The following is a 15,619-nucleotide window of genomic DNA, read 5'->3' as shown; positions in this document are numbered from 1 at the left end:
CCACTGAGAAGCACACTGAGGCAATGCTCAATTTTGCCTGGTCATTTTCCCCCTTTGAATTGAAGTGATACACAGCCCTGAGTTTAAATAAGTACACAGGTAAGTTATCTGCTGCTTCTCGAGTTTCCTTTATGATTCAACATCATGTTCTTCAAAAAATTCTTTCAGACACTATCAAACATACACAGAATGTCAGCAATCTTTCCTGTTCCTTCCACCAGCCTCAATGCTCTCCTGCCTTGCTATCTATTCCCACCTCTGTCTCAAGTTCTTCCCAGATGAGGACAAAGGAAAAGGAATGCATTTTATTTCCAACACAGCTTTAAAATGACAGGAACAATGCAAAATAGTCAAGATAGAAAAATACTCCCATTACCCAGGGATAATGTATCTTCAGTAAGGGCATGTTAAGCATCTTATTTTGCAAAATAAAAAGATTCACAGGCCTCCTGGTTCACCAATCAGGACTCAGCCTCTCATGTTGCATCTCTCTAAAAGGAGAACCACTAACACCTTTCTTCATAACCAATGTTAGGGTTCCAATCCAGCTCAAAATCCCCAGGCCCAACAGCCAGCACGCCCACCAGTCAGCCAACAGCAGGTGGGGCAGCCTCGCTTCCTACCTGTGCCTTTAGCCATGAAAACTTGCTGGTGGGCAGTTCCAGGGCCACCTTCAGGATGTGGTGCTGCAGAATGGGGGGCACCTCCCCTCGAAGGCCCTGCTCTGAGATGACGCCTGCGGGCCAGAAGAGGAACACGGATGAGAAGTCATGTGGGGTGGGCGCCAGCAGCTGTAGCCTGGCCCACGGGCCCAGACACAGAGCTCCATTTGTAGAGATAAGGAGAGGACTCAGGGTTCCATCCTGCCTTGTCCTGTGGTCACCCACACACAGGCAGTGTGCATCTTCTGCCCAGACACGCCTCCCCTGACACATCCTTCCCTCCCAAGGTCTATCCAATTCCATGAAGTCAAGCCCGAGTACCACTGGCCCTAAGAAGCCTTTCCGTGCCACTTGGCCCACACCAGCCTCTCCCTACTGTCAGCCCCACACCTGGCCTCTCATTAGTATTAGCGGTGGGGTGAGGCACTGGCGCTCTCCCGAGACTGCACATGTCCTGTCAATAAACTGTGGCCACCCAACCCCAAGATTGGGCCCTTATCCTCCAACCTGACTTCTGGGTTTTTATTTCCTTGGGAAGGACACAGTACTAAATACTACACCGCCACGTTCTAGTAATTCACACTTTCACAGTAAAGAGAAACTTTCACCTTCAAATAACTAAGGAGTTGATCATAGTTTTTGGATAGGATTATTTCAATAGCTTCCATAAAGCTCGAGAATAATATTTCTGCATCTCTTTTACCATAGGTTCAAGTATAAAGTCAATTTTATTAGGCAAACTTTCCCATCAAGGAAAAGTGAGCAGACAAGCATAGGGTTACTTTTTTTGTTTTTAGTATATTAACTTTTTATCTGACAACTACAAGACTGTAGTATCTTGCAGCTTTTAACCAGGATTACACAATCTCAATTTTTCAATAGTGCAACCTGTGCAGGCAAAAAGGAAAGAAAACAAAAGGAAACAAAATGACCAATTGTTCCCTCACTTGTTTTAATAAACATCTATTATAGGCGAAACAAAACTTACCCATATTATAGATAAGTGTCTGTTCACATTTGTACATTACCATTTTTAACAGCCTGAGATAAACTCTACACGTCTTACAACACATTAAACAATATTCAAGTTACTGGGTAACAAAAATAACAAGAAATAAACATACAGCAAAAGCCTCAAGTGTTTCCTCATTGTCTGGTTTACAACTCAAGTACTGTTTCCTTTTTTATGAGTGAAAAAGCAAATCAAAAGAATGAAGTAAAACAAGATTGTTTTCAAGATGGAAGCCTATTTTACTTCTTTCTAAAACTATCTTTAAGTTAAGGAAATGTAATTTTAAGAAAAGCAGGCTTCTAGCCATTTTTTGCAGCACACATTAGATATACTAGTAATACATTAAAATGAACTTTTAAGAGTTTTATCACAAAAAATGTATGTACTCATTTCCTTGATAATAAACCTGGTACATGGAGAATGGGGGGTGGTTCTCGCAGTATTAGAAGCAATACCCAGGTATAAACACTATAAAAATGCAATAACCAGCACTGTACATCTACAAATGTTTTTCTCTGTTACTTGAGTTCTGTGTTAGTCTTATCTATGCATGCTGTCAAAGAACAAAACTATCAATAAGCCTATTGTTTTAATAAGTTGGAAAAGAAACCAATATATATTTTCTATATTTATAGACTCAAAACACACACATATGGGGATAACTCCCACAGCAACTGCATGGATGTACTGCGTTAACCCTGAGCACTGTATAACATAAAAGTAAAGCCAGTTTGGGAGTTCCAAGCATTTTTAAACCAGTTGTGGTTCACAGCCATTAACAAACTCACAGACAAACTGACATGCACGCACGCGCACATAACCCCTCTGCTCACCCAAAGTAAACGTGTGTGAGAAGTACTATGGGAAAAGCAAAAGGGAAAGACATGTATCACCATTCACTGCTGATTTTCAATTTTGTTATCAATTTCAGGTTTGTCCTTATTCCCAAAATATTAACTAGAGAGAGCACAACTGAAAAAAATTCTATTTGTTTGGACACCGTCCCTGATTTTTATGCAAATGATATGCTTCAACAGCATTTCAGATACATCCATGTTGAAACCTGTTTGCTCCTATGCACTGCTCAAGCTGGTGATGCTCTGTGAGTGGCGCTGCTGCCAGAGCTGTTTCTGTTGGACTGCGAGCTGCTGAGACTGGTCTGAAGTTGACAGGAGATTTACAAGAGAAGACACACAATTTGCAGGAATGATCAAACCTACAATCCACTGTCCATCCTCTGTTCTTAGCCGAGCTATCTGCATTTTCACGTTTGTGCTACTGACAGATGCTAGAACACCCTTGACTTTTGTCCAGACACTCAGTACTGAGCCACATAATACATTAATACGTGAGGCAACAGAGACCTATTTCACAAACTAGTCCCAAGCTTGCTTTTTTGCAACTGCCACACCAATAAGCATGAGTACAAGTATCTGCAGACAAATTATACTGATCTAACCAGTGGACCAAAGCATCATCTGAGGCTACCTTTTTATACTTCTTCTTTAGATCAGCATAAATTTCTAATTTGAGCTGTTTTCCAGTATTTGGTCTGTAAACTAAGAAAAGCTTCTTCTTAGGGTTCACTTCTTTAACTAAAATGGCAGTTTTCTTATTGTTCCTTATTTGCAATGACAAGTAAAAGCCATCATCTGGTCCCAACAGTTCAGCCCAAATCTTGGTAGCTTCCTCCCAGGACATTCCCCTCTCTACACTAATAGCATATAATTCTACATGGCCAGAGGTTGAATATCTTGGTGTCAGAAACTTCTTAACACCACTTTTCCTCACTTTTTTAATCTCTAGAACCAAGATCTAAGATTCCCATATCATATCTTCCATTTCTTTTGGCATTTTGAACAACTGCTGTGTCTGCAAAATACTGAAATAACATATTCTGTTGACGCACTTCCATGCCAAAATTCTATTTAATAATTTCCCTATGATACAAACTTTATCTAGAGGAAGAATTCCTGAGCAATCCTCTACATTTATCAGGCCAACACCTATCAGTCCTTGTCGAACATCTTTAAAGAATTCTCCAGGATAGTCTGGCGGTGGTGATACCACAGGGGAATCTAGGTTTACAATGGATTTCATGACAATTTCTAAAGCGTTTCTTCCATACTTATTATCAAAGTTGAACCTGCTCAAATCTCTAGTTGCTCTTCTATCACCATGTGTGAGAGACCCCAAACTCTCAAGTCCTTTAGCAACAAGAGATGCAAATCTTTGTTCTCCTGCCAATTCAGCAATCAGAAAGACATATTCTGGAGCAGTAACTTGGTTTGACGGGTGAGTTCGTCCAAATTGCTGAATTGCTCTATCAGCGCTCCAGGGTAATTCTAAAGCCATATGAACTCTTCGCCTTTGATTTTTAGCTCTCTGATCTGCCTGTAATGAAATATCAGAGCTGGCAGCTTCTGAGATGATTGCAATATTAGACTCCAAGGAAGGACTAGCAGTTACCAAAGGGGAGGAGTGAGGGAGGGCAGGTGGGGAGGGAGGGAGAAAATCATAGGGTTACTTTTACAAGATGTGGTTTGAACCTGACTCAGTGGGTAAAATGTGAGTAACTATGTCAGAAATGCCTCTGCATGACCGGGACATCCCTTCTAAGTGGCTCATTTCTACACCCTTCTGCAACCCTGCTCCTTTGAAAAGACCCTTTAGAGTTAAGTCATGTGAGATATTTGTCACTCATCCATGGCAGGCAACCCAGGATGGATGGCTTCTGCCTTTTCTTTTACCACTGCTGCTAAGTGTTCCTCTGGTATTTACTTAAGGAAGACTAGCTATTTAAAAAATATGGTCCAAACAAAAACAGCCAAGCTGGTAGATCATGCACACCAGCCAAACCACCCACCAGCTTCCTGGTCCTCGGCCCCAGGGGCTCTGAACCCAGCTTATCTATGTTTTCTTCACACGCTGGCCGAAAGAGTGGAGAAACTTTCACAGTCCCTTGAGACGCACCTTTGAGGAGCTTGCTGAAGTCAAAGCTGTACTGCATTACCACGTGTGGGACCACCTTCTGGTAGAGGCATATGACCTGGAGCAGAGTAGCTTTCAGAAGGATGGTTTCTGCATCATCTGAACAGAAATGAAACAGCCAAATTAGGAAATACACTTGGTCTCTGTCCTCAATCAGCAGTTGATAGGCAGCAAAGTCACCTATGATCCACCACAGTGAACTGTATGCCCAACACAAAGGCTGCAGACAGATCCCCATGGAACCAGATTTAAGGAGTCAACACAGGAAAAAAGACAAGACTATTCAAACAGCCTGGGCTGAAACCCATTTGACTGTTAGGACCTTAGACAGGTTAAAGTTACTCTGTCTCTGTGCTTTAGTGGCCCTATCAGACAAGGGGACACAGCAGTGCCCACCTTCATAGGGCTGCAGTAAGGATTAAATAGGATGCAGATACAACATACAAAGCCCCCTGCCTGGCCAATGACAAGGTCTAAGCCAATGTATCTTATTACTGAGGAGACCAGAGCCCACCTCTACCTGCACAGCAAGAGAGGGCACCCCATACTGAAAGGCCAGAGCACATGGCACACCTTGTACAAGACCTCAGAGAGACACAGTGCTCGCAGAAAGCTTGGAAACACTGCAAACAGATGTTAAAACCCAATCTACAACTTCACTCATTATCCCTAAGCAAAAAAGGACACAGGATTCATTCACAGCCAGAGAGGCCTTCAAAAGTGCCTCTGGACAGGCCACTCCAGCCAGCAGGTTCCCAGCTGCCCGTGTCAGCTGCCTGCAAATAGCAGGGTCCCCATGGAGCCCTTACCGCACTGGGGAGTCACGTGGGTGGCAGGAGTCTGGCTGCCCCTCTTCTTCCCTTTCTCATCATCCTGTTTGGTCTCTTGCTTCCTAAGTGACTGCCAGACCCACACAATGGTGTTCAGGTCTGGTAAAACCTAAGAGGGAAAACACAGAAAACAAAACATCAGCCACATTAAACAAAGAAGAGAAACAAATGAACCAAACCTACTGCCAAGGCAGCAGAGCGAGCAGGCAGGGGTGGGTGCCTGAGTGCAGTGAGTGTGGGAGAGAAAGGCAGGCCAGGGTGAGGGCAGCCCACGTCCTCCGTGAGCTCCACCTTGGGGTGTAGCTGCTAGAATTGCACACAGGAAGGACTTGGTGAGAAAAAAACTGCTGATAATTGAAACAAACCCCAGAAGACCCCTTCTCCTGAGCAGGACTCTGGGAAGAGGAACACGTCCGTATGACCAGCTGGGGGACCCTGCCCAGCACAGCCTTGGCTCTTTCAGGAAAGCCGCCCAGTCTGCAGACAGCTGGCCTGCCTTCCTTCTCACTGCGAGGAGCCATAGGGAGGAGGGAGCACGGGGGGTTTCCTGAGCCACCTCTCCCCAATGGCCCCAGCCTGGAGTGTGCAGCATAGCGGTGGGGAGCGGGGAAGGGCACATGGGCTCCTGAAGAGACCAGAGGTCCTGGGGCACCCCAAGCCCTGCACTTCACCGCTCCCCCATGCTTGGGCTCCCAAGACGGCCTTTTCCACCTGGTGTGCTCACCCATGACGTCTCCATGGAAGGCCCTGGCCTCTCACTAGACAGGCCGATGGCTTCCATGCCTACCTTGCTCAGGGCTTCTCTGAAGAGCTGCACAAACTCTTCCATCATTGCGGCCGTGTACACGCCTGATTCCTGCCACCCCTCTCTGCTCAGGCAGTAGTCAATGGTCTTTAACGCTCTCTTCAAAATGACGGAAGCAAGGGATAAAGCTGTGTGTTTCACTGATTTGCTGTCCAACTGGGAAGAGAAGTTAAACCCACAAACGCCTTAGGCTGCGCTGGTGGACATGGATCTCCCAAGCCCTGGATTTGGCAGGATACTGCCCGACTCGGGTCCCAGGGAACGCAGCTTGGGACGGCTGGCCTCGGCACTGTGAGAAGCATGGCCAGGGACTGTGCTCTCTGACCTCCTGCAGAGGTGACCTCGGCTGTTGCCAGGAAGGCAGTTACTAAAGGGAGAGGTTGAGAGTTACTTTTAATTTTTGTTTCATGGTCTGTGTTTGGCAAGTCTTCTCTGACAACCTCTCAGCTCACACGGATCATCTACAACAGCCACTACCAGATCTCACCAGCGCACAACCGGCCCCTAAGAAACCATTTGCCGGTGGAGCGATGACAAGAAAAGACATCCAGTACTTTCATAGGAAAAGCCGCCTCTCAGCTCAGCAAGCGAGTGGCCCTCAGGCACAAGCCTCCATCACCCAGACTCCCTACTTGTATTCAGAATGACAACTGGCAGGGGACGGGGAGTCTTCAAATCCTCACTCACTGCAGAGGATGAACAGGGCTCAGGAACCCGTGCTGTTACCCAGGAGAGGGAACGTCAGGCCCCAGCCGGTTGCGGTGTGATCCTGGGCCAGTAGCACGGAGGGCATCCCCGGGGCTCTCGGGAGGCACACACCACTTCAGGGCCCGACCCAGACCACCTCAACTGGCCTCAGGTGACTCCCTGGCACAGCAAAGTCTGGGGAGCCTGGGCAGGGATGTTGTAGATTCATGTTGGGTAGAAACAAAATGGTTTTCTGATGGACTTTTTTAGTTCAATAACCACAACACCCACTCCCCCGGCAACCCAATTAGCCAGGGTTTCATCCCAGGTGTGTGGTGTACACGAAAGTAGCGCTACACTGAATGTCCTACCCAGTGATGACCCCTCATCCCCGCCATCAGCCCCTCAGAAGCAGGGCCCAAACGCCTGGTCACATGGACACTCACAGCCTGCAGCACAAGGCTCACTCAGCAGCCTAGATGCTGCCTCCAGATACCTGCTGATTTCCAGTTTCTACAATAAGCGAACTCTTTTCTTCCTGATCTAAAATGTATGCAATGAGATATTTTCAGGTAATAGTGTAAGGAATAAAAAAAATGTAAAAAAAAACACCCCACACTCATAACCCCACATCCTCACTCGAATTAACATAACACAATGTCCCACTTGACAAGGGCCCACGGAGCAGAAGGCAAAGCTGGGGCTTCCCCCTCACTGGCCCTGAGCCCACCCAGGATGGCAGCACTGGCAGGAGAGAACTGGGTTCTCTCCCTCGTCCCGCAGCCACTCCATTCAGCGGACAGAACACACCCCCAGTGGTACAACCCCCTCTCCTAAAACCCCCCTGGGAGAAGGAGAGAGGACAGCCTTCATCCCAGACGGCCAGGAGGCAGCTGGAAGGGGGCACAGATGCAGCCGGCAGGTGAAATTACCTTCTACTTATACATTGGTGGCACCTGGCATGTTCCTTTCCAACCTGTTTTCTTGCAAGCCCCTTAAGATAAAATATTTTGTATCTCCCACAAACAGATGGATCCTCATTTTGGTTATGATGACTTGGCAACCAGAACAAAAGACCCTTCTGCCTAGTCCCACGCAGGCCTCCTTCTCGCTACTCCTCACCCCACCACCCACTCTCAGCACAAAGCCCGGATGGGTATCAAGGACGCTTACTCCCACTGCCCAATCTAAGGAGTCTATGCTCCTTTACAGCAGCTGCCCCATTAGCACAGGGGACAGCTCCGGCCATGCAACGCCCCTGGCAACCCTGGTCCTGCAGTGTTCACACAGCAACTCGGCCTGTCTGGAAGGATGGGGACTCCACCTACCCCAGAGAAACCCCAGCCCTGTACCCCTCTGGGCACCTGGCCTCCCAAGGCAGGCCTTGTGGCAACTTGGGTTTAGGAGGGGCTGGCAGAGCCCAGGACCTTGAGTGCCAACGATTCACAGCCATTCACCTAAGACCACAACGCTGCAGTGAGACACGCATGGTCCCTCAGGATGTGGCTGCGGATGGACTTGGGGACCTTTATAATAAATAATGATATGAAACTTAAATATAAATTTTTTTCATAAACATGTCCTCCAGAAATGCCAGAAGAGCTGGTCCTCAAAGTAAATGCTCCCCAGAAATCTTAACACCATTCACTTAAACCACAAAAGAAAGGATTTGCCGGGCAAATTTCAGTCCCACCCTATCTGGAAATCCTAAAATAAGGAGACTTTAATCATGACAGGGGTTGTAGCTGAACACACTTCCCTTCCTCTGATCCGACACTCTCCCAGCCTGAGGCAGGCCTAGAGAGCCAAGAGGGATCCCGTGGTTCCAGTGCTGGGCTGGGACAGTGCAGTTACCTCGCCCCCTGGCAGGAATGTGCCTCCAGCACCAGGGTCCCCTCCCCAGGGGAGTGGGCACATGGAAAGCCTCACAGACTCACTGACCTAACACGATTCAATATATCCAGGTCAGCATTCTCAGAACAACCCAATTATGACGACCAGGAGAAGTTCTAGAAGTGGGATAGCCGCTTACATTTAATGCCTGCGTGAACATGATCTTATTGCACACCAGAGGCACAGTGGTCACCATCACCATCGCCAGGAGCCGAGGTAAGGGGATGAACTCTCTGGTCCAAAACGCCCGAGAAATTTCCGGCTGGGCCTCATAGATCTACGAAAAGGAGAAAAAAGAATGAGCTGTTACAGGAGGCTACCTGTAGGCCCCCAACAGTGAAGCGGTTCCAATGAAACAAATACAATGATACATGTCCATGGCTCACACAGGAATAGGATCTGGAAAACTTCCCCCAAAATCCAATTGTTAGAGACAAGTCAGGTCATGAGACTGGCTCTTACCAGGGCAATGACCTTCAAAGCAAAGCCTGGCCTGCGGTCTGGGGAGCCTCTTAAAACCTCTGATGGCAAACAAGTCAATGCTAGAACTAACAATTGTATTACTCAGCAGCTATTGCACTTGACAGGCACCCGACAAATTATGTCATCTCTTCATTACTTCCTGACAACCCTCTGAGGTAGGGAAGTTTTATATGAAAATAAAAAAACGTTACAGATGACAAAACTAGACCTCATGAGATTAAGTAATTTCCCTAGGGACACACAGCTAGAAAGCCGCAAAGCAAGGACTCATATCCAGGCCTGCAAAGGCCATGCACGTGCCCCGCCCCCTCCCCAGGGGAGAGCAGCACCAGAGCAGCTCCCAGTGGGAGTCGGCACAGGGCTACCTTCTCAAAATGAGGGGCAAAGTGCCACCTTCTCATCCCAGGATACCCGTGGTGGTGGGGGCGGGGGGATTCTTCACACACAGGCATTCAAAGGAGCTGCAAGAATACATGAATAACAGCTTCTTCCAGATGACCCCTGCCTGGTTGAGACATAAGAAAACAATCCCAGGTAATCGCACTGCTGGGCAGGCCATAAACCAGACAGGGGGAGTGAGATGAGAGCGACAGCGCTCGAGCCTACCAGAGCCAGGCAGTACTACCCAACGATCTGTAAACAGGGATCTCCACGGGTGGGTGAGGGGAGGCTGACATCTACAGTCAGAAGGAAATCAACACATAGTCATCTAAACAAACAGCCCACCTCACTGCTCATTTCAAGTTGGTCTAAGTATTCTTGAAACAGCAAGCTTTCAAAATTATCTGATGGTTCAGGCATTTCACTAATTCCAGCTAATTCACACATTTCACTCATTCCAGCCTCCTTGTGCTAAAACCTCATTAAGATCTCACTCTAAGCCAAATCTGCATGTAGAGGATGAAACTGGCTCAACAGACTCAAAAGGCATTCAGCTCAGGGAGAAGCAAAAGTCCTCTGATGATAAGGACACAAACTTCCATGATCTAATTCCCCGGGAAGAGCAGCTGACAGTTCCTCACCCTGTAGCTGCTGGGAAGGGCTCCTCCTCCCCCTGCCAAACTCCTGACCCCCCGCCCCCTGCCTGTCCAAGCAGTCTCACCTTGTTCAGAAGTTTGATATTACTGGACCAAGTGGACTTCACTCTCGGGAGAAAAGAGAGAGTTACTTCCTTGAAGTATCTGTTCAGTAAGTCCGGACACACTTTAAGGATGCTCGCCACCAGTTCGGCCACCAGCTCATCATCCCCTGCAGTTTTCAATCCCAACAGGAAGTGTAGGAGTGTTAGGTTTCCTCCCCTGCCAGGGAGAGAGACAGGGGTTGGCAGGGGATCGTCACAAGATCGCCCAGAGCTCAGGAGAATCCGGGCGGCCCCAGAATCACCCTCAGGGAACGCGGTTGTGACAGGGTGACCTGCGCATCTCAGTTTTCAATTTCCTTCGTGGCATAAACACTGTGGGATGTTTCCTTGGCCTGCGGGGTTCCAGCTCTCCACCAAGGGCTTGATTCCATGCCTGTTTCTGAGGGCCTGAAAAAGTCTCTACTTTATTCCGTTCCCCATCTCTCCTTCCCTCAGGTTCCATTTGGCTTTTAAAGAAGAGGAAGAAACTCATTCTCTCCACCCACCCCAGCCACCCCAGCCTGCTTAGAGGCTAAGGCAAGGGTAAAGAAAGGGCAAAATCTGCAAGTGAGGAATCCATTCCCGAAACTACATTTTGAGATTTTACTGATCTCTCTCCTCCAAACACATATGAAAAATATGTGTATGTGTGTGTTAAGTAGAAAAATAGAGAGAATGCATTTTTCTTTTGAAAAGATTAAGGTTTTTTTTCCTACATGAAGTGCTCGTGAACAGCCCAGTCCACAGTGCCATAAAATTACTTCTACAACACAACAAAGTCTCTCCACAGGTCTCTGCCTCCTCTTTCTAGCTTATTTCAAATTCCTTTACCTTCACTAAGTAGCTGAAAAAGACTAATATGGAGGGAAAAAAAATATACAATATGAAAATATTTAAAACTTGTCCCAAGACAGTTTTCAAAAGTATAGAAGGTGACAGAAAAGAGAAACAGGAAAGCCTAAAAGAGAAAAACTTGCATAAAGGGAGCAACTAGTACAGCACCTATACAACAGAACCCATAGGATTCCTGGTTTCACCCACTGGGTGCTTTCCAAGGAAAGATGCCTCTTCATCTCTGTCTGTCCTGGGGAAGTATGAAATCTAGAAACTTCCAACTGTGTCTCATTTGCATGCCATGTCGACAGCTTCTCAGATCCTCACTCTTGTATCCCTTTAAAAATTGACTAAAGATGTCAAATGATCACTTTACATATAGTAAAAATTGTTCAAAAACTTAACTTAGAAGACTATAATTTTGATCAGAAAGCTTAACATTCTTTATATGAAAATTTTATGAGCAAGACATAGTTTGTGCTGTCGGATGAATGAATGTTAGATCTGCAGTGCTGAAAACACTGTACAAGGCACACGATTTTAACCAGCCAGTGTAGTGCGATGAGTAGCATTTGCATTTACAGAGCACAGTATGTGCCAGACGCTGCTCCAGACAGTCACTATACACCACCTCTCTCTGAGGCAGGTACTGATTTTATCTCCATTTTATAGATGAGGCGATGGAGGCAGAGAGGAGTAGCAGCTGTTCAAGGTCTCAGAACTGACTCTAGAGTCTGTTTCTCTAACTTCCACACCAGGGGTCGGCTAACTAAGGGTCACCATCTGTCCATGTAAATAAAGGTTTATTGGAACGATTACACCCATTTGTTTATGTCCACGGCTGCCTCAGTACCAAAACAGCACAGTTGAATGGTCACAATAGATCTGAATGGCACACCAAGCCTAAAATACTTATTCTCTGGCCCTTTAGAGAAAGTTTGCCCACCCTTGCCTAAGCTATAATGGCTCGCTTTCAAATACCTATGTATGTGTCAGGCACTGTCCTAGGCACTGGGCGTCCAAAACAGACCGGCCTCTGTTCTTACTGATTCTCACCCATCAGGTAATGTACAAGCAACCAAATCAATATGCAAGGTGGTGATGAGTCAGAGTCAAAAGCCCAAGCCAGACAAGACAGTGACACTGGGAGGGCTGTTCCAGAACAGGGCTGCCCAGGGAGGCCTTTCTGCTGTGGAGACACTTGCACGGAGCCCTGCCCGAATTGCAGGCGGAGCCTTACAGGAGCCACCTGTTCAGTTGTCTCGGGGCTTCCCATTAATGTCCCCACAGACTCAATTCCTTCCCTCACCCCTCAGCACGATTTGTCCTGTGCCCATGGCTTCAAAAGCTTACATAAGCCACAGCTTATTTACACAGACTCACACCCACAAATTGATTCAGTAGGCTCATTAAACAATAATCTATTTCATGGGTCTACTTATGGGGAAAAAAATTGCAAGGTGTTATATAGACTATAAAAGTGTGCTGTCACATTTTAGCAGGAAAATGAGCTTTCTTCCAGTGAGAGAAAAGCTGAACTATCACCAAAATAAAATAAAATAAAATAAAGAAATGATGTGGCAAGTTAATTCATAATCACCGCAAATAATGAAAATAAGTTCAAAGTCACAAGCAGGGTGAAAAATTCCCACCATGTTATTCCATTTTTCTGAAGGAACCCATCATTTTCTGACTGGTCAAAACTAAATCAAATCACCTATATCCTTATAATAAAATGCCAAGGGGGTAAAAAATAAGGGTCATTCACGATAACCACAAAAACATGTCTAATATTTTTAGTGTCAAATGGAAAAAAGGCTGATGAACAACACATTTAAAAGCAGGCTTCTCTGGTTATTAAAAATCATGACATGGTTAAGTGTTTCAGTTAGACTACAAAGAGGAAGACTATAATCTAAACCTTAGCTGTGAACTTCATGTTTCCTTACTGATGAAATGTTATCATAACTGTGAAATATGAAAACAATGTAAAAACAAAATTTTGAGATCCTAACTTATCAGTAGCAGTGTCTTTGACAGGGGGGAGGGTATATAAGCTGTTATGAGGATGGGCTTGGACCCAGACTTCCTGAGTTCAAACCTGAGCTCTGCCACTTACCAGTGAGTAACACCACCTCTCTGGAATTAACAAAACTGAAACAGAAATGGTACCCACCTAAGCTCTGGCATGAGGCGTGTGGCAGGGCCTACCCTCTCTGGGAAGGCAGAATAAGGCTTATTATCAGATTCAGCCAACACCACAGTCTTTGAGTAAAATCCATACAGCACTGGCCTGTGAGGTATCTTACCCTGTGTGTCAGAGTCAGGTGCTACCCGGAGACCTCTGCCCTGCAGGCAAAGAATGCACTTCTCTGGGTCTCCAAATGTTCATCCCTAAAATGAGTTGGTAATGTCTAATATTCTAGCTCCAACCCACTATAATTCCATCCCTTAACAGACTTCCACTGGAAGTCATTACTTGATGACTTTTGGAGGAACACACATTCAGGATTCACAACAGCATTACTTTACCTGCCAAAGGTACCAAAAGATGCGTCATAGAAATTGATCCCATGCTTGAGCGAACAGCACAGATCCATCAGGAAGCTATGAACAAGCTCCCTCACCATGGTCTTCCCTGCGTCTTCAGCAGAAGTCTACAAGGATTTAAAAAATTCAATGAAAATTCTAAGTTCATAGGCCTTTGTAACAAGTACAGAATAAAAACCGGACAATGTCACATGCCTAATGACAACCAAGGAGACATTTTAAATTAAACACTTGGTATCATTCCAAAAATATGTATTAAAAAATACTCTCTTACATGGAATCAAATATATTAAAAATTTTAAACAAAATGCAAAAAGTTCACAGGTATAAAGAACAGAGTGGTGGCTGCCAAAAAACAGGGGGTAAAGGGTGGGAGAAAGGGGTGAACTGTTTTTATAGTTTTTTAGCTAAAAAAATTGAAATTTTTAGCAAAATAAGTTGAACAAACAGCAAGTTGCTAGAACAAAAAACTACAGATGACTTGAAATTTGGTGCCATTTCTACTGGTTCTAAGCGCTTCACAGTAAGGATTCCCAATGAATTCTTACAGCAGCCCCAAGAGTCTGGCAGGGCAGAAATGATTACACCTATTTTACATATGAACAACTGGTGGATGCGGCCACTGAGGTCGTCATGAGGTAGGAAATCCAGATCAGTAACAGTACTGCCATTATTGAAGAGTCTCTGTTTATAGCATACACTTTACATATAAAATTAGTTTTCTAAGCTTTTTCTTGCTTCTGCATTGTGGTCCTATGATATATAATTAGGTCGTCAAACCCACTTCCTGGCTCAGAGCTCCTAGAACCCTTGTAATTTTCTAGGTGATAGAAACATATTAATTCTAATGAGGCAGTTTGTAATGGGCTCTTAGACGGGGGCTGGACACCAGAATGTAACCAAAGGAGAGGATTATTTAGTTCCCTAATCTGAATGTCCTCACCTATAAAACAGAACCAGAACCGTAAAAAAAAAGATAAAAAAATACTCTCAAGAGGAGCAAGTTTATACCTGTATTTTTAAACAAGTTTAAGAGTGACCTAATTTCTCTTGCTCTTTTGAATAAAATTCCACATTTGGGAGTGTTTTCATTAAGCCCCTGAGGATTCCTGGTAATAGCAAACAAAACATGTTCAAAACCAGAGGACATAGGCAAGTCACGCAGATAAAATGAAGTAAAGTGGTGGCTCTGGAGAGGTGATTATAAAGTCAGCAGGAAGTCGGAGCTTCACGACCCCAGCCAAGTCCACGCTCAGAAACACCCGGAGGAAAATCAAAACAAGAACTGAAAAGGTACACTGGCCTCGGGTCAACGTGAAAGCAACTGCTCTAATTTAGCACTTGAGTAACTATTACAAAATAAACTATACATGCCAGCAGGTAAGGAAACTGGGGTTCCCCAGACACGTAGGGTTCCGAAGTGTAAGTGACAGGGCTTGAAACTCTACCAGCTAGACATGAAAAGAACGGAAGGAAGAAAAATGGGTAAATGAGAAGAGAGCAACCCTACAAATCTGCGGGGCAAACACTATGGGAAAATTAACATGTTACTCAGCTAAAGAGAGTAACAGCTTTCCCCTAAAAAAATTGAGTATCATGATACCTTTGAGGTTAGAAAAAATCTTATTGTAAAAAAATGAAAGAAAAAAATTACATTGCCTCCAAGCAGAGAATTAACATAACCACAAGCTCAAAGAAACAGATCAAAAGGAGGGACCTTTCTGAAGGCTGCTGTGTGTTTAGATTCTACCG

The 15,619-nt window shown here is 45.4% G+C and overlaps 1 protein-coding gene across 2 annotated transcripts in view; it reads right to left on the bottom strand.

Annotated features, from left to right (window-relative positions):
* LOC118909639 (nucleolar pre-ribosomal-associated protein 1-like) overlaps positions 1-15,619 on the bottom strand; it is a 67,097-nt gene that overhangs the window by 38,403 nt on the left and 13,075 nt on the right. For both annotated transcript variants that reach the window (XM_057504091.1, XM_036880308.2), the window contains exons 8-14: positions 13,850-13,974; positions 10,466-10,661; positions 9,020-9,157; positions 6,283-6,456; positions 5,475-5,604; positions 4,648-4,764; positions 624-736 (exon numbers count right to left, since the gene is read on the bottom strand). In XM_057504091.1, the coding sequence (XP_057360074.1) occupies positions 624-736; positions 4,648-4,764; positions 5,475-5,604; positions 6,283-6,456; positions 9,020-9,157; positions 10,466-10,661; positions 13,850-13,974 (993 nt within the window). The remainder of the gene's footprint in view (positions 1-623; positions 737-4,647; positions 4,765-5,474; positions 5,605-6,282; positions 6,457-9,019; positions 9,158-10,465; positions 10,662-13,849; positions 13,975-15,619) is intronic.

This window comes from Manis pentadactyla, chromosome 1 (assembly GCF_030020395.1).
Source record: "Manis pentadactyla isolate mManPen7 chromosome 1, mManPen7.hap1, whole genome shotgun sequence".
NCBI classification, from domain to species: Eukaryota; Metazoa; Chordata; class Mammalia; order Pholidota; family Manidae; genus Manis; species Manis pentadactyla.
This window is presented reverse-complemented; position numbering and strand designations above follow the sequence as displayed.